At 46.5% G+C, this 27,920-nt stretch overlaps 1 protein-coding gene across 1 annotated transcript; it reads right to left on the minus strand.

Annotated features, from left to right (window-relative positions):
- Positions 1 to 769: 769 nt before the first annotated feature.
- On the minus strand, positions 770 to 27,920 carry LOC128269700 (tyrosine-protein phosphatase 99A). Its single transcript, XM_053007089.1, has 16 exons — positions 27,821 to 27,920; positions 21,653 to 21,819; positions 20,289 to 20,415; positions 19,899 to 20,022; positions 17,284 to 17,465; positions 15,639 to 15,826; positions 13,594 to 13,708; positions 6,802 to 7,008; positions 6,437 to 6,714; positions 6,222 to 6,338; positions 6,004 to 6,146; positions 3,130 to 3,422; positions 2,284 to 3,050; positions 1,891 to 2,187; positions 1,548 to 1,816; positions 770 to 1,463 (listed from the first exon to the last, which is right to left on the minus strand). Exons 1-16 carry the CDS (start codon positions 27,918 to 27,920, stop codon positions 884 to 886), a joined length of 3,954 nt encoding a protein of 1,317 aa, XP_052863049.1. The 3' UTR covers positions 770 to 883.

The raw sequence follows: 27,920 nt of genomic DNA on the forward strand, positions 1-27,920 counted from the left end.
ATGATTACAAGCGACCTGCAGTTGCGAATGCACCTCTCCAGTTCACGACAGTGTTTGCATGCCGAAAACCTCTTTTTCTATGCAATCTAACTACCCGAGTAGAACTAATACTTCATGTTAACTATTTACAGGTGGAAACAATATTACAACAAAATTTGTCACTTATTGCTAAAGAAAGTTCTGATTGTTGATCATGTTCTCGGCAAATATCAACTTCTATCAACAAATCTATCGAAAATCAAATGCGTTTACAAACAAAAAAATGTGAAAACAAAATCAATAATACGTAATCAATGTGATTACTTCTTCCCGAAATTTCGCGCCATGGCCGTAGAAAGGAAGTAGTGACAAAGCATGGCTTGCATGGGTTAGTTCCGTGGCTTACAAACAATTGTACTCCAACCGAGTGAGGATTTCCAAATATCTGTAGCGTAGACGTCTGCCAACAAGATAGGCAGAAGAAAATCGCAATCGACTGCCGTTTCGCGACATTTTTACGACTAGAAATGTGTGCTAGTGTCTCTACACACTGGTAATAAGGCTGGATGGGGGCCGAAAAGCAAAGCGCTACTTCATCATTATGATAGGCCATAGCATATGTTTTGATCACAAAACCAACAAAAATTATAAACCAACGTTCATTGTGTGTTACATAGAAAAAAGATAAATGCTGCTTACACTTGCAAGCAATTGGTCGAATGATTGATAAATGACTATACACTAATGGAAACAAATCAAACAACTAAAAGTTTTCATAAATTAGGAAGATACACGTTCCGTTAAGCTACGCCACTACGCGCCACGATTACAAATGGTAGCCCAGTGGCAAGCGGAAAACGGGTCAGTGGCAAATTAAATGCACATTTTCACGTTCACGCAATATTTACGACTGATTGTGATCGAGGTTCAGATGATGATTGCCAGCGGCCACCACGACTGACAGCTCATCGTTGTCCTCACCGTTCATCTTGACGATGACGGTACCACCATTCTGAAGAGTGGTGGCTGTTGCGGCCACCCCGCCTCCACCTAGGACCACACTACCAGCACCTGCACCACCAACCGTTGGACCGACAGCATTCGGTGTATTGCCGCCCGACGATTGCGCATTCACCAGCGTCGTTGTGCCATTGCCTACGCCTTCTGGCGTACCACCACCACCTAGCTGGTTGTTGATGCTACCGTTGCTACATATCTTACTGTACAGATCGGGTGTGGCGGTCATCATTGCCGCATCGTCGAACTCGGTACGCAGCTCGGTGCACCGCAGCAATCCAAGATCTGGCGGCATGTACGAAAGTATTCGGTAAATCTGTCGAATGTCGTCATACGACGTCCAGATACCGGGCCGACGATTGTGGTACAGTTTCGCGTACGTGTAGATGTTGGCGGTTCGATCATACTCGAGCTGCATCGCGAGCGAACTGGCGCAACAGAACTGGGACGCCTGGAACCCACCATATCTGCAACGCAGTAATTAAAAAAAAATCGTTACAACACAAACTAAATCTGCCACTTTCATAGGCTCTTTGAATTATGCTACCCACCTGTCAACGACCACGATCGGTCCGTTGCGATATTCATTACAGCGCTCGTGAACACGCAGTACAAAGTCGAATATACCGCGTGTGTTGTTCATGTCGGGCCATGCGGGGTTTTCGTACATTTTCACACTGAGCTCGTAGTCGTCCTGTATAGATTGTATAACGAAACTACGGACAATGTAATCACCCTCGGAAGTTTCCGACACAAGCCGGATCCGATAGTAATCACTTTCAATCGGCTCGGATTCGTTGGGCCAAAACTGTAGGAATGACTAAGTACGAGAGTAAAAGGCAGACAGACAACAAATTAATGACACATAAAAGTTACAGCCTTCCGAAAGCTTACCATGTTGTCCACCGAGGAGAGCAATACGACCGTCTGAGCGTTGTGGTCCCATACCATCTGCCAGAAGTCTTTGAATGTTTCGATCAGCGGATGCTGGGTCACGATAAAGTCACGCAGTCGCCGGAAACCATGCAACCAGGTGGCGTTAATGTAATCACTACCCTCGACGCCTGGTTTTGGAGTTAGATGGACCCGGCTGCCTTCGAGCGGCACCAGCGAACTTCGGTTCTTGACGGCGTTGACCGGCTTCATTGAGGACGTGAGATTGATCTCTTTCGGTTGGTAACTGACGATAAGCTACGAAAATCAAGGGTTTAAAAAAAATGTTATGTGGCCAATAGCTAAATAAAAAGAGATTCAAGGACGTTTTCACGTTTCACGCGTGAAGCTTACCTTGTACTGCTCGTCAATGTAGTCAAGGTGGTTCACCAGTCCACCGATAGCGTCTGTTTTGATGTTCGTCTCTCCACTATCGATGGCCTCGACCAGTGCATCGTGTATGAATATGTACTGCTCCTCGGTCTGCACGAGATAGTTACGCTGGGCGCGAATGTACCGAAGGAAACCAAACACGTTCAGTGTTCCCTTCGCTTCGATCTGTTTCAGCATCGCATCCAACACGATAAAGGTTCCGGTACGCCCTACACCTGCCGAACAGTGCACCACGATCGGTCCCGCATCGGGCGGATTGGCGGTGGTAGACTTTTTCACGAAATTAATCACCGGCAGTGGATGATCGGGCGTACCGTGATCAGGCCAATTGGTGTAGTGATACTGGTAAACGGTTTTCTCCTGTTGCGACTGTTTCTTCTTCTTCATCTTCAGATGCTTGATTTGCAGCGTTCGCACCGTGTACGTGGCCATCACGTCCTCCTTCACCAGGCGCACTTGCACGATGCCGTACGTTTCGGTGCCATCTTTCGGCCAGTACATGTCACACTTACGGCGACCCCGCTCGACCAGGTTCGTGATCATCACAATCACGGCCACCCGTTGCTCCCAGATCATGCGCCAGAAACAGTCGAACGTTCCGGGCAGCGGCCCCTGGGTGCCGATAAAGGCTCGCGGCCTCTGATAGCCATCGATGAAGTTGGCGTTAATGTAATCCAGATGCTTCTTCTGGCCCGGTACTTGGCGCAGGTGTACTCGACTGTGGTCATCTAGAAAACATTCCAGAGAGACACGAAATTACATCATCTAATTGCCATCGGGCACAATCTCGCATCTCGCGCAACTTACAAGCAATGACGTTCAGATAACGGTTTTTGCCCTTGTTCTCCGGGTGCTGCGAGTTTTCCGAAGGATACTCGTCGTTAAGCGCTTCGCCCTGGATAGCTTCGTACTCCTTGCTAAAACCGATGTCACCGTCGGCGTGTAGCTGTGCGACATGCTTCGCAAAGTCACTCACTAGCACCGGACACCGCACTTCCCCTCCAACATCACTGGGTCCTTCCCAGTCTATCAGGCCAGCCTGCGAACCTTGGCAGGGTTGCGGATCATCAAGATAGTAGTACGCCGCATGGAAGCACTTTCTGCAAAGCAATCAACGTGAAAGGATTTGAATTAAAACTGTTATATTAAACGCCGAAAACTCGTTCCGTGGTTATTGAAAAACGCGCCAATAAATAGTTTTTCTTTTTCAACATAAAAGATGTGGATAGTGTAATAGTTTTGAAGTACCAGTGTAAGGAAACTAGTAGCGAATACGATCTTTCGTTATCGATTTCACGGTGGCCGGTAACTTTTGGCTTGCTGGCAATCGATCAATTAAGGAACCGTACATAGTTCAGGGCAGGAATGATTTATGCGAATGGACATGAAATATATCAGTTGCTACGATATCATATCACGCCACGTAACCTGAAGGACTGAAGTGATGTGACGCTGGGGCACGCAACGAAAACACAAATGATCCGACAGCGGGTGGTAAGATAAGAGAACGTAAAACGATATCTTGTGTCGTCTCGCATGTAGGAGAGAAGAATATGTTTTCATTTTCCGCTTCCGCTGCCCGACTTCTAACAACAATCATGACCAACATAGTTAAACGCAAAAGAAAAATACACCAGAACGAAGCAAAAACCACGGAGCACACGTTTCAAACTTCGTTTTCGCTAATTTTCGCATAATCTCATCTAATAATCGCATCTAATCTCTGATGAATCACTCGCGGCGTAGACACGGCACGCCACGGCGTGGAATAGCAAGGGGGGTAATGTAATTTGAATGATTGACGTCGAAGAAGTGGCGTGGACGTATCTAAGCCCCCGTATCAGAATCGTCGGCTTCCGTTAAATCAATTAACACTCTAGTGGGAGTCCCCCGTCGATATGTCACCGATAGAGGCCAGTGGTTTACGCGTGAGCAGGTGTTGCTAATGAAAGTGAACGAGCAATTAAACGAGTTCTTATTCTGAAACGCGCACACCCGGGGGAATTCCACTGTGGTACACGGCTCGCGGAGAGGACGATTGGATGTATGTTTGCCTCCGTAAGGCCATTGATTGATAACCACCAAGCATACTAAAATGGTGCATGAGAACTGCATCCATTTTCTTTCAACACTCACCTCATCCATCCACACCACGGCGTCATTGCATTTCACTACACTGCAAGCCAGTTCCAAACGACGCACAATGAACGAATCGGTAGCCACGTTTTGATGGCCACGAACGATGACAACGAGTACACGACGTGTTTTCACGAAACATAAAGAACCAACCGTGCGTGAAGCAGAAGCGGTACGCGGTAAAACTGAGTGCGCATAAAACAAGGATCGATTAATTGATCGCGTCCAACGCAATACGCGCGTTCCCTTCTTAAACGAGCTGTGTCCGTGAACGACAACCTTTCATCGGCAATTCGTTGCTTGGGTGCAAACAGAAAACCACTAAACAACACATCACTAACTGGAAAATTCCATTCGTGCGAACTAAATAGAAGACGGGCAAAAGTAGACTGTCCTAAAGGGCACTTGTGGCGATTTGATTATACGCAGCATCTGAAGCGCATAGATTCTCTAACGCACTAACGCCCAATGGCCCCACTCACGGCGCGCACGATGTTCGTTCCACATCGTCCTTGTCACTAACCATGCGATGGCGCGCGATGGTGGGGATCAGTATCGCCGTATCGCATTCGCTCGCGCAAGAGGAATTCGAAGCGAGAGCAACGGCGAAGCTAAATGATTCGCTCTTTGCAGTTCGCGTGGCTAGCTAAGCACCCGGGCTTCGAGAAATCACGCGCCGTAACTTCGTTTTCTGTGATTTGCTCTCAATGCTTCTCCAATCGATCACGATCGTCTGGCGGCATCTCAACATTGTGTCTGTGCGTGCTTCTGCAAGTACGTTTTTCGACCGTACTTTGAGTCTCTAAACATGTGTTTTGTTGAGAGACAAAAATACAGAACTAAATTTTACTATCGAAGTCCAAAATCTCACGTGTAAAAAAGAAATGTAAACGCAACAAATGTAGTAAACATTCAGCAATAAGGTCAAACATATTGTTGAAAAACTGTCAACATTTCGTGCAGACTGTTTACGCGATATTGTCCACTGTTTACGCAATACGATTACCACTTTGAAGGGGCTTTGAAGCGGTGAAATTGGATACACTTATGGCAGGAGTACTTAAGGCTGGCGTAAGGGAATCATAAAATGCGCGCACGCCTTCTAGAGCACTCAAAAATGAGCTACTAAAAATGGCTATTCAAAACGCCCTTTTTGATTAATAATATAGCCGCTGAACGATACGCAAAACGTGCATCACTTGGCTTGATTGGAGGAGAACTTAACCGATCAAATACGGGTTGATACGAAACATTTCGGTACCAAACTGTTTGTGCGGAAGTACGCCGTACAATTTGCCTAGCGTTATCCGAGCTCACGCCCGATTTCTCGATGCGGCACGTGCCTAAGATTACTTTTTCTGTAGCGGAAAACTGTCACGCAAACGACAACCAGCACACTGCCTCACTTACTGATGGCCGCTTGTGGCGCCGTGCACGAAATGGTGTTACTTAATGTGGCACGAAGAGAACGACAAATTCACCGTAACATGAGTGCAGCTAGTGTGCTAAATACATTATTTAATTAACGATAGTGTATGAACTTACTTCCATAGTATTAGCGCCAACACGATGAGCAGCAGCACGAAGCAGCTGAACACGATGCCAGCCAACACGGCCAGATTGTAGTCATCGTACGCTTGCCTCAGTGACGTCAGTGGAGCCTTTTCGCAGTTAAGTTGAAGTGAAATCTGATTGAAGAGAAGATATGGAGGCAATTGATTTTGGAACACAGAAAACGGTAGAGGGTGATTCTTCCTTCCTACCTTCCGCGGTTCCGAGTACGACCCGAGAATGATTTGCTTCGGGTTGATAACGCTATACGATGCAGCTCGCACCTTTACCTCGTACACCGAGTTGGTGGTGAGATTTGGAATGATCAACTGATTGGATGATACGATAAACCGATGCGCAAAATGGGAAGAATTGATCATGGAGATAGTTCCTTGCAGTTAGTTTCATTAGTTTAACCAAAACATACCGACGTTTCCATGATGGACGCATTGACGGTGATGCGGATCTCACGAAAATCGTGGTAGGCAATGTTCCGGTAGCTGATGATGTACAGATCGATCGTGTTGTAGTAGGTTTGCGGAATACGCCAACCGTAGTACAGTGCATTGTGTGAGTGGCACGTAAGATTGACCACCTTCGGAGCACTAGGACCACTCACATCAGTCCGCTGCGTCACTTCCGACGGTTTGCCGTCGTGTTTTTTGGTAAAGGCCGTCACCAGAATGCGATACTCGGTGAAGGGTTCTGAGGAAGGCAGGGAAAAACCGTGCGTGCACCCGTGCGTCAGTTACGCTACTCATGATCGGCGAGGCGGGGGTGAATTCTACTCACTCAAGTTGGACAGTGTGTAATGGTAAACGGAATTTTGCATTTCGTTCAGTTTCAGTATCGGCATGTGAAGCTCGGTTTGATTAAGATGGATGTAATATACACGGTACCCGTGGATGGCACCGTTGGCCTTTTCTGGCTCCCGCCACGTTAGCTTGATCGTTGTAGACGTCACCTCTAGCACGGTCAGATTCTGAGGTGGACTTGGCTCTGTGAATTGGAAGCCGAACGAAACCGACCGAAAAGTCAAATTAAAACCGAACTAAACTGCTGCACGTTACATTAAAACGGAGATATTTTCCCCTGATAATAAAGTTATTATTGCTATATTCTGCAAAGTGCTGCTGGTCCCTTACACGTGATTCGAAAAATGCCTAACCTAGTGGAGGATGGTGGTCAGTAGGTCTTACTAGAAATTTAAAATACAGAGTCTCTTTACCAATTTCATCACCAGCTGAAAATGTGGGATCGTGCGTCGAGGTGAGCGGTTCATCGTTGTTTGCACCACCGGCATCGATCGGAACAACTCGCACCACCGGCGTTGTGAAAGACACGACCGACGGTGAAGATTTTAGTGGCAAAACAAGCGGTTCTTCGAGATCTTCCTGGTCGAACTCATCCGATCGACCATCGTCGTACGGCAGTAGGATCGAAGGGGATGCTTCGTTGTCCGCTGTCTGCACCGGGGTACTTTCCAGCAGTGGTTCTGCTGGAGTGGTTCTCGTCGTAGGAATCGCGGATGGTGATTCCGTGGGTAACGTTCGTCCCGATCTGGTGAGCGCAAGTAGCGCCAGCACCGATAGTAACGCCCACGGAGCTGATGCTGAAGTCATTTTATATGCGAGAGTATTTTTGTCCGTATTCGTTGTTCTCTTCACGTTCTTGCCGCGTTCTTTTCGATACTCGCTTTGTTCTCTCGCGCAGACGGGGTCACGGGGTTACGAATGAGGAGGAGATCTTCACCTCTTGAGACACAGCCGGTGGAGCTTGTGCTTTTTCTCGTGTTTTTGGCTTTATTTTTCGATTCTCACTTACACCACCATCACGAGAGGCCACGGCAATCGCAACGAAGCGGAACGGGTTTTGCTGCTTGATCCGATCCGGGAGTTTTTCGTTGTCTTGTTCTGCTAAGCTCGATGCCTCCCGAAGGCAAGGAGACGATTGCGCGGGGAGTTAAGGGGCGATTTTCGCTTCATTTTTTTCCCGACACTTCCGTGTCCAAGCCAAGCTCCCGCGCACCGCACCAAACCGCGAACGTTTCAACCGTCACACCGAGTGAAAAAAGTCAATTGCTAGGAAAAGGTCAGTTAAGTGACAGTCCAATTCTCGGCGGAAGCATCGCTTCAATTGCCTTCAATTGAGTGTTGGCAGTGCTAGAGCGCTACGAAATGAATCATCCTCGCAAGATAAAGGGTTTTCGGGGCCGGCGAACTCGTGTGCTGTGTGTTTTGGGTTTCCGCGAAATCAATAGCCGTTGGTTGAAATTTATCTTTGATGTCACAAGAAAGCTGCGATCAAGAAGCACGACCGATCACGTTTCAGCTTTGCTCTTCTTTCTCTTCGTAGGGGGAAACTGCACTTCCCACTGCACTTTTTTTAGGCTCCAGCAGATCCAGTCGCAACGCGATAGCATCTAAACAGTGCACGGATTGTAAATAATACTTCGATGTATGCGTGAGTTGGTGAGAGATTGGCTAATTTTTTGACAGCTGGACCTGGAAAGCGCGAGCAGTCACTCACACTTGCACAACCGGAGCACGAGCAAACTAATTTTATTGATTTTCACCTCTCACATTGAATCGCACGCTCTCACTCTTTGAGCCGCCTTTCTTACGGTGCATCCGTCCACAAAAAACGCACACACCCATGCATGGTAACTTTGATGAAAATATACTTTTTGCCGAATTGTTGCGAACCGAACCTAGCACCTTTTCCACGACGTACGGAATTACGAATCCGTCACCAATTGCTTGCTGTTCCACAACGCTCTGCGGTTAAGCGTTTAGCGTGCTTGGTGACAGGCGTGGAACACCGAGAAGCCGCAGTTTGAGCTGCAAAAAATCACCATACTTTCTCCGTGTGTGGGGAAGGCAACGAATCGTCAAGCTAGCAAACAACAGTTCACTGTGTAACTGGACACTGCGGGAAACGATTTCGCGATCAAAAACTGGCTCCAGCAGCACAGTTCGGCAAACGGCAGCCTTTTTCCTTCGAGGCCCAAACGCGCTCGCACTTTGCGTTGTCGCCAAAAAGCGTTTAGCAGCTCATGGAGCTCATGCCTCGTTGCCGATGGATATTCGCTCTTTCCCACGTGTATGCTCTGGCGAATCGACGGCAACTCACGCTTCCACGCTAACGCCTGGAAGAGTGGCGGCGGTTTTCAGAGTCCTGTGGTTTAATCAAAATCAGTGTTTGTAATTTCTAAACTTGCAGCTTAATTTGCTCCCAACGGATGTTTCGTTTTCTTTCAAAGTCATAACAATTATCAGATAGAGTCGTTGCTTTGTGCAACACCGGTGCTCTCTTGGAAAAATTGGAATGAGAAGTTCTCGGAGAATTCCAGGACAGTGCCTAGTGGTTGTGAATGAGTTAGGCGAAATCTGCGTCGACGCGTGTTTTGAAAACGTAGCGTCGTTACGATCGTTGACAATTTTATTTCATCAAGTTTATTTCACAAAATGTATTGAGAAGTTTATTGTGACTTGAAAAGGGAAAATGTGGTTTCGCATTCGAACAATTTGCTAATCGCGTCTGAATCGGTTTGTGTTTCACAGGTGTGTCAACCCAGGATTATTTATTTTCCATTTTTAAAAAAGACCAAAAATTAAAGAATGGAAAGAACACATGTGGAATTGAGTTTAAATAAAATATTTTTTAACCATAATGCGCAACAATCTATTAGTGGTTATCAGTACCCCTTGTTTACGTAGCCGCAAAGTGGAAAATTTGGCTCGTCCTGTGGATGGATAACCCTGTATTATAACTTTGCTGCTTCCGAACACGAACGGCTTATACAGGTAAGTTCCATTTCAAAGGTCGTTTGTTTTATTACTTTCGTGGTTTTAGTAGAAACAAATTTGGTTGCATAGATGTAGACATTGAGACTGACTTGTGAAAACCTGATCATTGAAAACCTATAGGATGTCTTTGAACATGAGCTAAAAGATGACCAATAAAGTTGGTACAGCAACTGGCTCTCCGAACCGCAACGGTCGGCAGCATAAAGTTCGTCTCTTCGTTTGCCAGAAGCAATCAAGAGCAAAAAAGGATTATAATAATTAGACGAAAGCTTTGATGAAAACCTCCTGCGCTGGTAAAAGTTCACTTTTGGCAGAGATGTGAAAATTCGATAATTTTATTTTTAATTGAATAAGCAGTCTCTGGGATTTCCGGACAGTATTGGATTGGGTCATGAAAAGATACCCAAACGGGGAGTGTAAGAGAAAGAAATAGAGAGAGAGAGAGAAAGAGACAGAGAGACAGACAGAAAGAATACATAGAAAAAATGAAGAAATGGCAGCTTGGTAATCAGAATACGTGAAAAACTTGTCCTCTGGCGGGCGGACCGCAGGACGCGTCCTGCGGTATGAGTGCGGCTTGCAAAGAGGAAAGTTTTTCTTCGATGGAAAATTAGTACTCCCGGGCATTTTATTTCCCGTAGACAAGTGGCCCAAAGCCACTTTTCACACCACTGCAATTTTGCACCATGAACCATCCCGGTAATCCTATTAGGCAGTCGGTTTTGTTCGAAAACTGGATCGATGCCCTTAAATAAAACGACAGTGCTGTGCTGGTCTTCAACCAGTCTAGGCATTTTTCCGGGGTCGCCAATGATTTTTTTTTGTTTTGCCGTACGAAAGCGGCGTAATACGATTCTGCCGCCATACGCGAGCCGTGTAGCATCACCAAAATCATCGGAGTTACTTCGCAATAAGTGCCCTTAAAGTTTCTTTCCAGTCACGTAACGGCCCGTGACTAGCAGTTCCCTGTTCTTGCGTTGCCGTGCCAGCCGATTTAGTGAGCTGGCAGTAGAATGAATCAATCAGTGCAACATGGACCCAAACTCGGCCAAGCTTTAAATGGAGTTCGATTTTTGCTGCACTGCACTTCGCAAATTGTACAAAAATGTGTAATAGCCATTTTTCGTCAGAGGCAGATTGTTATAATCCTGTTCGCTTGCGTCATCAAAACCTTCTCGCAGCAGCTCGATAACAGCGGCGAACTAGGCGAAGCATAAGAGCTAGGCTATGGAAAGGAAAAACCCAATCGTTAGCGAGAGAAGATGGAAACGTTGCAATCATAGTTAAAATGGAAAACAAAGCTCATTATGTGGATGTCAGGTTTTTCCGCCACTCGAGTGCAGCACGTAAGAGGGGACAGTATAAAACATCCGGTTCCGGGCGAACGTGAACCAGCTATGAGAGGGGATCAGGGCAAGGGGGGCCAAAGAAGTTCTTCTTAATCCCCGGAGCCAGCTGGGCGGTTGCACCTTAAAGGTATTTTTTATTATTACCGTCATTGTCCTCGTGCTCGTCGCTCGCCGACGCTTCATTGGCCACCGCGTCAACGTGACCACCATCACCGAGGGTCGGATCGGGTCGGGTCGGCAATTGGGAGTCAACGGGTGAAAAGCAAGCATCTTGCAATCTGGTGCCCGACCACTCAGCGCTGCTGTCATTTTGTGCCATCCTTTCGGAGCCCGCCTGAGCGGGCTTTCGAGTTTTGTTTTTACCGTCGGAGATGTACTTTGCTAATGATGAACCATTTATACATCCCCCGCCGACGGCGAGTTAACGGCGCCGGGCCTCACCAGAAGAAGCGGGGGCCCCGCAGCCACCGTCCCGAACCCGGAGCACTGAAGCGAGAGCGAACCCTTTGTCCGGGCGAGTCTCTTTGTCTTCGGGCCTTCTAGACATGTGCACAAGGACAAGCAACAGCAGCAGCAACAGCAGCATTCCAAGATACACATCGAGCAAACGCGCAACATCTCCAAGAAGGTCCCACGAGTGGGTCGGTCGAGCCGACGTCGTTCAACGACGCCGACTTGGTGGAAACTTTCGGTGCTGCAAATTGCAACTGTGACATGTCGCTGGATTAATACCGCGGAAGATTTTACTTTCATGTTTTACGGCTCTTTCTTGACTTAATTTTCCAGAGTACTGCTAGCGTTCCGGTTTCCCTTGCGCCCGAGCGAAGAGCCATTGTTTGACGTTCCCACTTGCCAACGAGTTGTGCAGTTCGTGCCCTTCTGTGGACGTGCAGTCAGACGTGGACAATCGCGCTGCGAAGGTAAAACTGTTGGCCTTATTCTCCGCGGATGTTGAACGATTATTGCGCCTGCAACAACTGCACGATCAATGAAGGACAACCGGTATGGTGGGGCAAAACGCCACCCGGTCCTACCCAAAGGGGCTGTACAATCAGTGGGCTGCGATGTAAACCCGCTATATCGAAAAAGGACGGACATTGGCCCCACGACGTTGGCCGGACGATTCCCGAACGAGCTTATCGGGGCTCAACTCGGGTGTGTACCACGACACTGGAGTGTGGAGAAATGAAGAATCCTTCGCTACGGCAACGCACCGAACGAAACCGGGAGTGAAATTAAAAAGTAGAACAAACAACTACGGCGCGAGCAAATGTCAGTTGTCACCGGGAATGCAAACGACCGATCCGTGCCATGATGGGTGGCGGTGTCGTTGGGAAAGGAATATTAAAAGCGTTCCACGCAAAGCGGCATCATAAAATCAAACGCGTCTAAAACCAGATATGGCAACGAGCGCGGAAGGCGGTGGGCTCGGTGGATCCGTGCGATCTTGATAACTAGATTCCGGGAACGCGTGGAACGAGTCCAAACGGAGCGAGCCTACGGCCGTACGATGATGGCTTTCGCGGGAATATTGTTCCGGTCCGGGTCTCTACGCGCCCCAAACGAGTGACTCATCCGAGCTGTCACGTAACGACCTGACAAAGCCCAGTTGGTGTGTTTTTTTTTCTGGAAAACGAAGTGTTTGCGGACACCTTCTCGTACGTTACAAGCAGAGCGCGACACTTGTTTTTTTTGTGCTGAAAGAATATTGCATTTGTTCACCTCTCCCAAAAGACAACGCCAAACATGCCACTATCGATAAGTCAGCGTCGGGTGTTATGAGATCAAACGGGACTATAGAAATTTCATCGAATCTCGCCCTGGTGGCGCACAAGGACGGGGCTTCTACGCTGGAATGCGCTACGGCAACCAGGTACACGGACAGGAGCACGCACGGGTAGGCTTGGTAGTATCGGAATGAAAAGTTCGCTTCACAATTTTTAACTATCTGGTCCGGCCACGATCCTAATACCATATGCACCTTCATGCTGCGGTCGCAGGAAATCGATGTTTGACACACCACGGGGACGTGAACGCAACGCGGTCTGGCCGAGGTGAACCTCTGTGTGTGTGTGGATCTAAAGCAATTTTTATGTATATTCCCAGTTTTCGGTGTAACTCGCTTCCCAAGCAACTAATCCAATCCCGAATGTACACCTGTCCGTGTCGCTCCGCTCCTGTTGGGGCCGCGTTCTGTGACCCGTGGAAAATGTTTTGCTTTCCATTTGATGGCTTGGGTTGGCACCGGAAGTGCTTGAAGGTTTTGCGAGAACGTTGGTTTTGAGTTGTGTCTTCATTCCGCCCAACAACGGGAACTGGCGAAAAAACCGGCGGGCTCGATAATCTCGGACCGTGCCTAGCTAAGCCAGCGGGTCTCTTCGCAAACAAACACAACCGGTAAAAAACAAAAAAGGTTTCACACTTACCTCCTTCATCTGTCATAACCAGCACGGTGGTCGGCGGTCCTAATCCTTCCGGGTTGAACACTTGTATCGAGACCAGATACTGCGTGTACGTTTCGAGGTTATGAATTTCATGGTTCTGTAAGTGCGAAACGGTGGACGGACGGAAATAAGTTGAAAATTAATGCACAAACCCTACCGCACGCTGAGTGGAGTACGGCGCAACTTTTGGGCATAGAGTTACTCTCGGCATCCGGCCGGGGTACGCCGAACGGAAGGATACTTAAAATGCGCTGGGAATTGAGGGCGGGCCTCGGTTCCCCACGGTGCTGGAAGAGCACACCAAGGTATGGCGCCGGTGTACCGCAATGGACGAAATCGCAGTTATAGACTGGATAGAATTTTCACCATTAAATTAGTGGTAATTATGGTTCCTCTCGGTGTTCTCTCGTCGCCAGTGCCACTTGTAATCATGGCCGCCGGCGCGAGCTACTGGTAGGCGAATTATCCGCTCGGCGCTCGGAACTCAAAAAACACGATTTTCCACTCGCCATAAGGGAAGCTATTAAACCATAAACCATACGGACAGGGCGTACTGGTCCCAGTGGATGTGATGTGGCTCCATCCACGACTACCGGTGCTCCGATGCTAGGTCCGGAACTGCGGGACCAGAAGTCAGATGTCCTGAGTCACTTTCGCATGTGCTTTGCATACACCACCGACGGACCCCGCTGCAGCACGGCCCCAACAGCTTACGCGACAACCCGGTGCCGACGACTCGGTGACGATGAACAAATCGAAACCGAAGGCAGCCGGAGCCAAAGAACGAAGTCAGAACTATTTATGCCGGGTGCATTTACGTGTGTAAACATAATTATTATGCATTGTTTGCTGATGAATGCATTTTCTGCACAAAAGCACACCAACGGCCGGGCCATGGAATGCAAGTGTCAGTTCTTCGTTGCCAGATTCCGGCAGACGGTGCCCCGAATGGGGGTCACGGCCCATCGAAGGAGCTCGCTGTTCCGTCGGCCTGGCGCAACATTCTCGAACCGAGTGTGGTCCAAATGCTGGCTCGCGGAAATGGTTTCCGAGAAAAGGCGATCGGACTGACAGCCACGGTGTGTCAAGTCACGCGGAAAATGCATAAAAATATGCTTCGGCAAAACCAAACAATGCAACGTAAACGAGTCGCCGTCACTGCTCACGGCCTGGAGCCGGTAGCGGTGGTTAATTGAATTTTAAGAATCCTCTCGGGGGTATTCTAGGCTCCTGCCGTCGGGTTATCGGTGTACATCGCTTTAACGCATCTAGTGAAGAACAATCGGCATTTAGCATAACAGGAGCAAGAGTTCAACGCAATTTAGCTGAATGTGGCCAACAAGTGCATCAATGAATAAGCAATAATTAGTTTTGGGTTCACAAACAGTTTAGAAAACCCCATTTTTTGAATGCGTGCCAAATAAAGATGGAGCCAGTAACACGAGAGCCTTCAAGGACCCCCACTAAACTGGGTCAGTGTTCTCAGGGCGTCGCACATAGTATAGGCAAAATAGTGATAATTTAAACAGGAATTGATTTTTTACCCAACACACTTTCTAGAATCCATTAAACTCGCCGAGGCTCACCAGTACGTACGAAACTTTGCAGAAGCGACCGCGCATGGCACGCAGCTTTGAAGGGGGCAGTTGTAAATTGGATAATTTACTGAACTGTATGATAGAGGACAAGCTCCCCCGAGCGCAGGGCCATGTGTGGCTGCACTTCAGCCCGAAAGACCCCATAATGTACCCGGCCGCAGCAGCTGCTCGAGAGTGGCCGGTAACAGCGCCGGTTGAGTTCTTGTGGAAAGTGCAGCATTCGCTCGTTCGCAACCCCAAAGTTTCCACGAACCACGAACCGGATGGTGGTTCCTTCGCGTGTGGTGTTGCCCCTCTGAATGCCCTTATACACACACACACACACACACTCACGCGCGTATAGACGCGGATGAAGGAGCGGACACTGGCATTGCCAACGGACGCCCGTCTGGCGCCAGTATTGGCGAGTAAATCGAATTTCGTCCTCACCTCAACGGCACTATCGCGGATGTAGATCTCTTTGACGTCGTCCGTGTGGTAGTCCCGCGGCCGGTACGTTATCCGATAGCCGAGAAACTCGCCGAGTATCGATTCCGGCGGAGGAGCCTTCCACGAGATATATACAGAGGTGGCGGAAGTGTTGTGCGCGATTGTTGTTACCGGTTTTCCCGTCGGAGCTGGTGAAAAATTGAGAGCGAAAAGAAAGTTATAAATAAAAACAGAGTGCAGAAGAAAACCGTGGCAAGCTGCAGAGTGGGTGGCGAGTACGCCAGTTGCAGTTGCGAGACTTAATGATATTAGGTTAGTTTGATCATTAGATAGATGCCGCGGATCCAGGGTATCCTGCTCCTGCGTTCCTGCTCTATGTCATTCTCAACGTGGTGGCAAGCGGAAATGAAAAATTAACCCAAAATAAGGCACGGGTCCCGTGCCTTTAGGTCCAACTGGTACAGAAATTGAATTAAATGCTGTTACAAAAACAATGGTGTTCGTTGGACATGCCCATCCGCGTTTGTGTGCTTGCTTTTTTGGTTATATTTTATTCTGGGAACCTTTTCTTCTGCTGAATGAATGAATGAGTCCTATGAAGCGAGAATGTAGCGAATAAGTTGAACTTCAAATTTGACAATCTTTGTTCTACTATTGTTCTATTGTTCTATTATTCATGAAAAAAATCCAGATCACAAATGCCAAAGCACAGTTTAAAAGTAATGTATTGAAGTCTTTCTTGTTCAAGTAGTATTTTTTTTATTTTTATTTTTGTGTTTATTCCTCATAATTAAGGCTTGTGCAATTAGATGACCTCTATAATTGTTGCATTACTTTATCCGTTACAAATGATCATCAGTAATAGGTAGCCGAATGCCGACACTCGTTTTAATTGATTTTCATGACGTCCAATCTAGCGCACCGTTCCGCCGGACATTACAACGATTTAACCGGAATGATTTGGGGAGTTTCACCCAACTACCGCTTCCGGCAGCGCAAGCCTGCTGCAAGGCATTACGGGCCGCTAGACGGCACTCAGGCGAACACGGACACTGCTCGCCCTTGACCATTTCGAGCAGGAGGGTCGTCCAATGGACACTCTCTAGGGGCTCCAGGCAGGTAGGAAATGTATTTAAATTTATTCAACAATTACTACACGGCAGATGAAGTGAGGTTTTCTAAGCAAAATTTAACGCCATTGGCACGGCCGGAACGATTGTCGGAATCAGCATTTTTTCTCGCTCTTCTTGTCGGTCCACCACTCGCGAGAGGTCAACATAATTGCGCGTGGCGTGAGGCCAGCAAAGCGTTGAAAACGAATTTGTACAGCTTAATTGGATGGTTGTCTGTGATCAGTCTGGCGACACACTTGGAGAGTTATTGAAACGTAAGCAAAGTTTTCCGTTTTAGTCCACCCTGCAAAGCGTGGACCTATCGGGTGTGGAGTTCTAGATTGTTTTCGATTTGTTTTTACAATCAACGTCAGAAAAAAAATCTGATGATTTATCGAGATTTGTGCCGAAAATTAAGATGATAAGACGGTGAGTTTTTTGTAAGAGTTGCTGCCATAGATTAGTTTAAGTTTGAGAAGCCAATGGATGTTGCAAACGAGATTGGGATTCTAAGCACCGCAAGAAACACGTACCTTCACGCAGCGTTACAAAATAGTACGATTCTTTTGATGGCTGACTGCTGCCGAGCTTGTTGACGGCGATGACTCGGAAGCTGTAGACGGTGAACGGCTGCAGCCCTGTCACCTGATACGAAGCCACGTTACTCTTGGTGTCGATCGGAGGCTCCTGCTCCCAGTCACCATTTTCGCCAATGCTGCAGAGGAAGAGAGTCGAGAAAACCGGCGTGATGAGCAGGGAAATGAAATGAGAATGTGTGATGATTTTCACATCGGCCTCAGGCCACGAACAGGGACAGTAGGAGTGCAGAAATCAAATAAAATTCTTGCCGTCCCAATACCATCGCACTGCTCGCAATGCGTTTGAAGTTGGCACGATAAATACGCGTCGAGTACTTGAGCGTAACACAGGTTTTCAAGAGCCACTCGTTGTGTTGTGTAAACACCACCGAAAAGATGGTGCTGAAAGCCATAAATTTGGCCTCGTCTCCTTTTTCGCCTCCTGGAAGCATATCGCGCAGTCCTGGCGCTCCCATCCACCGCGAGCCTAATCTTTGGCGCTCTGTTCGCTCTTGTTGTTGTTCTTTCGTGTAGGTTGCCTCCGCAGCAAAACCGCAGAACTTTAGTGTGGCGCAAAATGTAGAAATTTGGCAATCCCAGCGGAGAAAGCAAACATACGTCAAAAAATATTGAAAGAGAAAAAAAGATCCCCAAAGCCTATCACTCGCTGCGTAGTAAACCGAGGCATAATGCAAAGATTAAAAATCTACCCCCTTGTTTGTACCTTCTGCTTCGCCATGGCGACCGACCAGGGTGGGTTTTCCGTGCAGTACAAGTACAAGTGAGGGTAACGAATATTCGGTTTTCGGTTCCGCGTTCAGATGAGTTTTGGTACGAGGAGGGATACGGTCACGACGTTGCGGTGGTGCTGTCGTGCACCTTGGCAAGCGTTTGATAATCCTCCTTGGCAAGCGGCTCCCGGTTTCTGTGGTATCATATTTTCGAACCCTGTTTGTTTCTTGAGGCAGGTGAAAAAAGTAACAAATAAGCTTTTGGGCGCAGTTTGGCGGTTTTTGCGTGCCTCAGCGACTCTCCGGCTGGGGGAGGGCTCGAGGCACACGGGTACGAAAAGATAGGTACCGAAAGGAAGTCCGTCTTAGCGTTTATCTCGTATTTGCTTTCAGCGTGGTGTTCGGTGGGAAAATTATACAGCCGATACGGATCTTGCTAATTCGCTGAAGAAGATAAAAGGCCTGACTTTGCTGTTGCTGCTAACGGTTGGAAAATCTCAGGAAGGCCAATCAAAACTTTCACTTTCATGTACGTTTTATTATTTTATTTAAAGTCGCCCGTACAGCGATACGTTCAATGCAAAGAGAAAATCATACTTATCCGGCAACTGTTTACCAGATCATACAATATATTGCAAATCGATGGAACCCTTCCTGAGAATCCGTGGATCAGGCTCACAATATGCTCAAACGTTATGAACGAGACAAACATACAAAGACTGATCATGATTTTAATTACTTCAAACCGTGTCATTACTTTAGATTAGCCTAACCGCAATGATGAAGTACTTAATCGTCCCAGCTGACTTTGCATGGAGCAAAACGAAAGTGTAAAAGTTAAGGATTTAGTGGTAATATAGGTAAGACGAAAGCAATTGGCAAATATTAACTAATCAGACATGGTTATTTAACATCCTGTGCTATTGCGCACAAGTGTGTTCTGCAATATAGCACATTCAGTATGTGTGTGCTTTAGATTGTGTTTTTATTGTACAAAATGTGTTTGGTACAAGAAAATATTCCAATCATCGTGGCTTCTTCAGGCGAATGCAAATTTAATGCAAAACCTAGTCAAAAAAGGGTAACTATACGATGACATGGTACTGCTCAAACCATTAACGTTAGCAGGTGCAATGTTTACAATCGAGGCAAAGGAAGTTGTTGCAACAGATGAAAAAAAACCTCATTTCAAAGTGAACGAAGAACAAAAACCATTCGGTTCAAAACGAAATTAAAACTTCGGTCGTTTACTGTGGTCCATTTATTATCTTCCAATGGTGTTTGGATAGTGGCTTCGAGCAACAATTAATGTTAATTTTAATAAAGCGAATACAGTAAACTACAGCGTAAACCACAACGGGCTGAATATAGCCATATCATGTTTAACGTTTTATGTGGTGATGCGCTTTTTATGTTTGTCACAACGTTTATGGTTGTTTCTCGTATTGCAACGCAAGTTGCTCCTGTTGCTATACCGTCGTGCTTTGGCCGCACTAACATCGGTTTGGCCTGCATGGCCTACCATAAATTTCCCACATTCCTGCCCTTTAAATCAATACCGGATAGGGTTGATCGTGGTTCAAGTCTACGCCTTTCGCTTCGCAGAACACTGTGGTGGAATCAATTTATCTTACACTTAACTCGTTGTTGGCGAAGGCATCGGTTGTATTCGAAAGGTTGTAAAATAAATATTATAGCAACCCTCGAACGAGCTCCAGTCGAGCTTCCGGTCTTGGAAGCGAGCGATCGAAAAACCACGGGAACACCAGATACCGGAAGCGACCGGAAGCTGGTGTAAATCTAAACATAATGTCGGCGAAATGGTTTCTGTGTGCTTACCGTGTTTCGATGATGAAATTTGTAACCGGTGCATTTCGGGGGTCCTGCGAGTGTGCCCAGGATAAATCGACCGAACGTGACGTAAAGCTTACGACCAGCGGACGTCCGGGTGGCTCGGGAACATCTGAGTGAACGGGAAACAAAGGGACGAGAGAAAGCAGTGGCGAAATGTCGTCTTCGGGTCGAAGTGATACATTTTCTTGTCAGAGTGTGGCCAGAAGAATGCTCAATCTCCTTCATCGTGCGGGCGAGTTTCGCCGCCCTTCGTATAGCTTGGCAGTAGCGGTTGCGGAAATTTACTGCACCGCTCAGTCCTCCTTCCACGACTCGTTACTCAGGTCGGTCTGCCGGTACCGCCGGGCCACAACTCATACAGCTTTTAGTACTCACCTTGTACCAGCAAATCGACGATGGCTTCCGGACTGTGGCGGTCGTTTAGCAAGCAGCTATACTCGGCCGTATCGGAGGCAACGGTGGGACTGAGATGAAGACTAAAATTATCAGGTAACAGTGTGAGCTGGAAATGTGAGAGTAATAACAAAGGAGTAGTAATTAGTCCGGGGTCCGGAGGACCTTCTTCACCCGAAAGGGCGCCCACGTTGGTGACAAAAACATTGGGTCGGCCCCGGTAAGTCATGGCAGCCTTTGCTGTGCGAAGTTGCATGGGAATGTGTCGATAAAGCTGATGATAATTACTCTCCAGACATCATCATTATATACGGCAACCTTAAGTGAGACCCTTTCGGTCAGCAGATTCGAACGCTCGTGTCGAAGAAAAATTGTACTCTGGCAAATGAGTTACATCATTATTTCTTTCGGTTTACGGAAGCCGTTTCTAGTTTTAGTCGATGCCGGTTGCTGACGTGGTTCTGTCAGTAATTTTATACGACTCACCGTGTCTTCAAAGAATCTAGAACGTCTTATAAACGGGTAGCTGCTGCAGTGTGAAAATTAGTTTTAGCTGGTAGCGTTCCTCGAACTAATTGTCTGATGTAATTCTAAATACTTGAGCCAAATGCGGAACTGCGAAGGCACTGAGGACTTCATCAGCTTCAGCTAAAGACTAAAGATATGCTTCATGTGTAGCACTGTTTAAATGTTACAGTTCAGAATAAATTTATTTGTTTTACGAACTTTTTCTATAAATGGAGACGCATGGTGTTGGAGACGCAAATGGAGACGCCTGGTAATTTACAGATTAATTTTTTTTTTCCGCTAAGAATTTGTTAATAAATACTGCACAGTTTGTCCTTCTATGATTAAAAAATTGCAATTAGTGAGATACTGGCTTAAAGCCAAACTTTTCCAGTCCAACCCATTGCGCTCGATAGCCTCAACAGCTTCATATCAAAACAAAATTACATCATACATCAATGGATAGTATGCGAGAGAGCATATAGTTTAGTTGGTGTAGCTACTTGTATACTGTATGGTGTATACTTTTAGTGTGTAGCAAACGCGTTTTAATTAAGACAAAATTTCCCGTAAATTTAAAGTAACATTTTCAATATTGCGTTAATTGCGATCTGGCGAAATTTATTCTGCTGAACCGTTGCACCGTTAATTTTAATATCTATCTTTAACTTCATGAATAATCGGTATAATTTGAATTCCGAAAAAATGTTGCTTTAAAAACTTATATTATTTCCAGCGCGAGAGTGATAACATCAGTCGTCTTATTGGTGCTATTTCGGATTACCCAGTTACGTTCACTGTTGAAAGCAACCGACCCAGTCCATACGAGCCATACTCACCCGCTGATTGCTAACCAATGGCAAGCCGTTGATGTACTCGGCAATGGTGTGGGTCGTGCGCCAGACTAATGTTTCCGCCAGCGAGCGCTCGTTGACGCCCGGACAGTCCAGCGTAACGTTTTTGCCGGCTACTGCTACGTACTTGATGATGGGAATATTTTCGAGATCTGGAACAGGATAACAGAGAAGCAACGCATGTTACGCACCCTGGTTGTTCGGGCTGGTGAGGCCGATGTGGCGCGGAGTAGCTGGTGAAAAATGATGATGTCCCCCACAGAAAGCGTTTGAGCGCACGATGATTAATGGCTACCGGCGGGACGGGAGGCCAATGTGTTGCACTTGACCTGTGGGATATGTTTTTCTCTTTGGTTTTTTCTATGCGCATGTTTTCGCGACACCGAACATGCGTAAATTTAAAACCAACACATTTGGCTGATCCAGTTTAATTGGTTGAAGAAGCACGGCCCTCGGCATAGTATGACGGTCGATCGATCGCGTTTCGAAAGTGTGACACCATATTTCAATAATAACATCCAATAAACCGTGGACTGGTGCGAAAGCCGCTTGCCGTGTTAAAGCCTACTTCGTTAAACGACATGTTCGTTTGAAATCGATTAAAAGAGGGATACGACATTTGCTTTATCGCTGCAGGGTACGGCCGAAGTTATGTGTTCGTCAGCAACATGCTGCGCTGCGGATAAGTTCGGCGGTTCGGGCGCTGGTGAACGGTTGACCTGCGCTGCTCCCGAGAAACTATTATCAACGAAAACACACACACAATCACTGCCATTCTGTCGCTTTCCGGGAAACGCCTCCACAATGACGGGACCTTCGACATGATATTCCTCCCACCGAATTTTGAAACAGAGACAAAACATGTCGTCCTCCTCTCCTCGGACCATATCCTTCGCTGGGGCGTTGTTCGGTGTTATTAGTTTGTTGGGTGCTTTTCGTTTGCTTTTTTGTTTTCCTCGGCGGCCGTTTTGGGTCGACGGTTTCTCCGTCGGCGTGAGTCCGCGTTTGTTTGTTTGAGTTTGTTTTTCGGACAATCCACCGGCCCGAGAAACAGACCGAACGGCCGATTACTTCGATAAGCGCCTTACGTATAGCCATTTGATGACTGATAGCTTTGAGATAAATTGAAATAGTTTTCAGCATAAATCGAGTCCCGCTCGTTTGAGCGGAATCTTTTGTTCGGTTGATTGCGACGCTAGTGGAAACATAACTCGAAACCTGGATGATCGTTAGCATTCGAAATTGGTCTAATTTGGCCTCATCTTCGCCAGGGAATATCATTTTTGTCGAATATATTTATGCTACAGTGTTATAAAAAGACAATGGTTTGGGCTTGAAGGCGAAGACGGATTTTACTAGTATGTCCAGTTGATTTTCGCATGATTTCATCAAACATATTGAATAGGCAGACAGAACGTGTTTACCAAACCAGTGCCCATACTGCCGATGTTCAAATCTTCACTTCAATCAACTTACTTTCTACAAACTTTCGGTAAGCCATTGCTTTATTTAATATCAGCATCGAACTACTCATATAACTCGAGAAAGAGCTTCTATGGTTGTTTCAACATGTTCCACAAATGGGCAAGATTACGACCCAGTCGGTGATGGTGACTTAGAAAACTGTTTCGCGCTGGGAAGGCGCACACCAAATCCTCTGCTGACGAGAAGTCGAAGTTTGCTTGTACTTTGCGCCAGGATTAGGAAGAGGATCAGATAATTGTTTCAAAATCTGACCCATCCCACCGCGGGCAAACTGTGCTCAGCACGGCACGGCAAGTCACCGCGAGTGTCGCCCGAAACGGTAACGCGAAAAGTTTACGTGAAAGAAGCAGCAATACACCAGCGCGCCAATACCATATATAGCGGAGTGGAACGCGAATGCTCAGTCACTCGAAAACAGCTTTTTGCACATCTGACTTCATCGGATGCCTCTCGAATGTGTCTGAAGTGGAAAGGTTTCATTTAACCGGTTGATTGAGTTGCCGAGAAACTTGTTTGAAGTGAAACTTATCTTTTCTCGCTTCCATCGTTGCAAAAGCATCCAACCAGCGGCATATCTGTGCTTCGCATGTTGTTCGTTCTTTTTTCTGACGCTTCCATCCGCCCTGGACTTCGCCCTGGCCGCGGGTTTCCAAATGTGATTCCGATTCCGATCAGCCAATTGTGGCGATGCGAAGAGATTTCGGTTCGACGAAAAACTTTCTCCTTTCACGGCGACGACGGCAACGGTTTCTCGCGGGCCGGCTCCAGAGCGCGGACTTATCAGTTTTGTCTATCGTTCCAAAGGCTTCGTCTGGCCTTCGCTTGGGGTTTGTGATGCAGCACCCCTAGTAACTAGTCTGGAGACATCCGAAGACGCGTCGGAGAGCATGGCGAGTGCACGAGAAGAACGACTTCTTGCGAACAAGAAGCTCACCGTTCCAGGAGTGCCCCGTCACTGAGCTCGACGTTCCAGAACAGAACCTGTCGAATGCAGCATCCGTGGCCGTCGTCGGTGTGGTTAATCAAAGGCTTGTGCGGTGAAATTCTCTGAGATTTTCTCCTTACACATCTCTAGCGTGCGCCGTTAGCCTGTTTTTGTCAGGCGATCGTCGCAAAAGTTAGCTCCAACGTACCACCGATGGCGTGGTACGAACGGAATTTCTGTTCGAAACGTTGATGAAAGAGTTCGACCGTGTGCCTTAGTGTGCCACTCTCAGCCCAGTGTGCCACATTATGAATATAGAATATTCTTCGTTTACAAGAGACCAACCTTGTTCACTGATGGTTCGTTAGATAAAAGACTGGGCTGGCATAGAGTTGAGGGACATGAAACGGACTGGAAGGACTTAGTCTCCAAGAAAACCGATTTCATGGCGCCCGTTTACGTTGCGAATCATAACCGAATCGGATTGGGCGGATGGGTCGTTTCAGTTTAGGCCTAATCTTGTTTACCGAAACCTCTCTCGCCATTAATTGGATGATTAAGAAAGTGTTAATGAAGGCCTGTGTACAATGGGCCTTCATTCGTCATTTGCATCAACCCGACAATTACCGAATTTTAGGTAATGGCAGTGGGTTGCGAAAAGGTTCCAACAAACATTTATCGAGTCCAAGCTCTATATTGTTCAAAATTTTTGTGCTAACGTTTATGTAAACAAATTTGCCCGAAAAGGTAACCCTTTTCTTTCAAACTGTATGCGTGTAAAAGCAATTCTAGTATTAAAACCTTTCAAAACACAAATGTTAATCTAAATGTTAAGGTTAATTAACGATAATTTGCGTTTATTTTTAACATTAAATTAATTGAAATTAGATTCAATGATAGGGATAGGCCGTTCACACAGCCAAGGGCAGCCAAAATATGTAGGGCTAGTTAAGTTGATTAAAAACTCTATCTTTATTAACTTATCAAACACCTTTCACCTTATCAAACGCTGGCGTGTAAGCATAATTGAAAAATAAAATGCAAGAAAAGCTATTGCATGAAAGTGAACATACTATGCTATTAATATGCTCAAAGCATCAAATGGTTTATCAAACTAACCATTCACAGTCACATTTCAGAGATTATTGCAAATGATTCCAAGCGAAGCTGTTCATGGAGATTCAAAAACAGCGCGATTTTATTTGACTGCTTTTGGAATACCAACGTCATTACAGCTATCGAAAAGGCCGTTTTGGTTAATGTCATTTCAGTTGGTGCCAGTTAAACGACGGTCGCGTTTTTCGCTGCTCGTCATGCTTTGCGCCATAATTCAACCAAATACTTCACCCGGTTCTTTCATTCATTCTAATTTAGTTGTGATTTGTTTGCCGAAGTTTGCCGGGCAGCGAGCGTAAGAAAGGAGGATGAAATGTTTTTTCCGCTTCGATTGCGCAAAAAAGCGAACGCAAAACACGGTCACGGCGTCCTCGCCGAAATCAATCATTTGTAATGTATCGTCGAATAAATTGTCGAAGCACTACCGCGCCGTTGCGCCTTCGGTGCCGACCCAAGGCAGGCTTTAACCGGTTAAAATGACCGGAATAAACTTCTGGCCACCCTTTCACGCGAAGCGAAGTAACGGTGCGGAGAAGGAGTGACTGCGAGGAACGACAAATAGGGTTTCTGGTTGAAGGGTTTGTCGAAGGGTTTTTTAGTGTGCAAGTGCCTCGATACCCACTGCGTGTCTGGTTGCGTATCGCCGTAGCGCTTCGCTGCCTACGCAAGGCGCTTCGAAGTTGTTCGTCAGTTGCCGGACGGTTTCCCGCTGGGTTGGGAAATGTGTATTTAAATTGCTAATATTGACAAGGATGTATCGTTTCTCCCTTCGACGCTGCACTGGGCCGACGGTGGGCCGACTTCTTCGCACTCTGGTCGTTTCAAATTTGATGATGTGTTTCATCTTTTCAAACATCGTTTCGATTCTTTCCTTCCCGCCGTTAGTGCAGCGTAGGGTCTATGTTGCCATGCGGATCAGTTCTGCTTGTTGTGTGACTGTGAGCCATTCGATTTTGTTTGTTTAACATACCTATACTTCAGCCAATATTCCAACAGTTTTTAAAATATAGATATTAGCAACATGTTGTTACAACGCGCAGACTGATTGGCCATACAAAACAACGAATAAATGCAAGAATCTATACGATTTAGTCCATATGTATTGCCGGCGATTGTTTGAAAATAACTTATTCATCTTCTTAGAAGATCATTTTTCCTTATTTATAAAAACAACTGTTCGGCATTACTTGTGCTGTTACTGTTCGGCATGGCTTGTTAAATTCAATTGGTGCGTACTGATAAACTTGTATAAAATGAAAAATAGAAAACCAGATAAAATGAAATTGAAAATTATGTCATGGAATACCAGAGTTTATTACAATAAAACCGTACAGTCGATTAGTTTTGTTGAATCAGATTACCTAGTTTAGATCTACGCAGTAATAATGGATTGAAAATTGAACAATAAATCTACTGTATACGTTGAGTAACTTCACTCTGTTATAATCTTGATGTTGTTATAAGTTACTTCAAGTTCGCTTTATTGCCCGTATGCACTCTCTCGGTGCTGCATGACAATCATTGTCACAGTACGAAAAAAATCACACTATCTATAACTTCAATCTTTCCGACAAGATTTGTTTTGGTTTGGCTTATCGTTCTTTTCGTTCGTGCTATGCAAATCGCTCGAATGTTGATCCAATTTATTCCGACAGAACCGTCAGATCAAAAACCATCGACCCAAGCAATCCCCGGCAGCAAGGGAGTGGCTGTGAAAACAGCTCAAGGCACGTGAAGTCAAAGAATTCAAATGGTACGACCCGATTGTCGTTTGCTAGTTGAATATACACGTCTCATTTTACTTCCAAATCGTCCTTGCTCTACACCCGATGTATCCTTTGGCGATCTGTGGGAGCGTAGATCGATAATTAGCGATCGATAAAACTCATAAAACCGGAGGAACCCGCACAAGGGGCCTTTCGAGACTTTCATAAGGCCACCTGACTCATGCTCTGTCGACCGGAAGAACGATGGGAAACGTGGCTGCAGGAATCTTGTTATCCATAACACTTTGTTACACTCCTGGCCTGTCTCGACCTGGTTTGAACGGCTACGGTGGGACGGGAGCAAAGTGGGGCGGAGCAAAGAGGTCCTTGTTGGCAGCGTAATAGTAGATATCACAGCCTGGAGCAGATTTTGCTTATCCCTTTCAAGACGATAACGCATAATAACGTTAGAACGATCCTTCAAAGTTTAAGTGAACGTTTAATAAAAATCCAATAAAGCTACGACGCGTGCTTGCAGCGAGGCCAACGGGCCGACATTGAAGTGCTCCGGCACCGGGATCAGTCTACAAATCAGTCTCGAACGTTCACTCTCGCCTGTCTCCAACTTTTCTTCCCGACGGTGCTCTTTGGCGTCGGGATACTGTTTGCCCTTAGTAGTGATGGACTGAGTTGAGTGCTCCGTTCGTTCGCTTTAATTCTTTGCACATTTAAAGACGATCACAATAGTTTGCACTACCAAAGTAGGTCGGACTCGAAGACGGAGCCGGATAAGTTTGTGGTTACGGTTACGGCGATGAAGCGTGGATGAGTAGCAACCGTCCTGCACGGTTTGAAAATAGCCAGCAAGTGTCGGTGTCGATTTCCGAAACTCGAAACCACAGCTGGGCACCACCAACTCACCGAATATTCTAGTTGCCGCCGCCGATCGGGCGTTGAAGGTGGCCGCAAAAATTAATCCACAGACGATAAATTTCCACTTCGCAACGGTGGAATAACTCAT

This window comes from Anopheles cruzii, chromosome 3 (assembly GCF_943734635.1).
Source record: "Anopheles cruzii chromosome 3, idAnoCruzAS_RS32_06, whole genome shotgun sequence".
NCBI lineage: Eukaryota > Metazoa > Arthropoda > Insecta > Diptera > Culicidae > Anopheles > Anopheles cruzii.

Bases quoted from the DNA above. Each gene is read 5' to 3' on its own strand.
- LOC128269700 (XM_053007089.1), bottom strand. From the start codon at position 27,920: ATGAGTTATTCCACCGTTGCGAAGTGGAAATTTATCGTCTGTGGATTA. The intron at 13,709-15,638 runs GTGAGGACGAAA...TCGCACTTACAG, and splicing joins TCCGCGATAGTGCCGTTGAG to AACCATGAAATTCATAACCT. The intron at 7,009-13,593 runs GTAAGTGTGAAA...TCCAATTCACAG, and splicing joins GGTTATGACAGATGAAGGAG to AGCCAAGTCCACCTCAGAAT.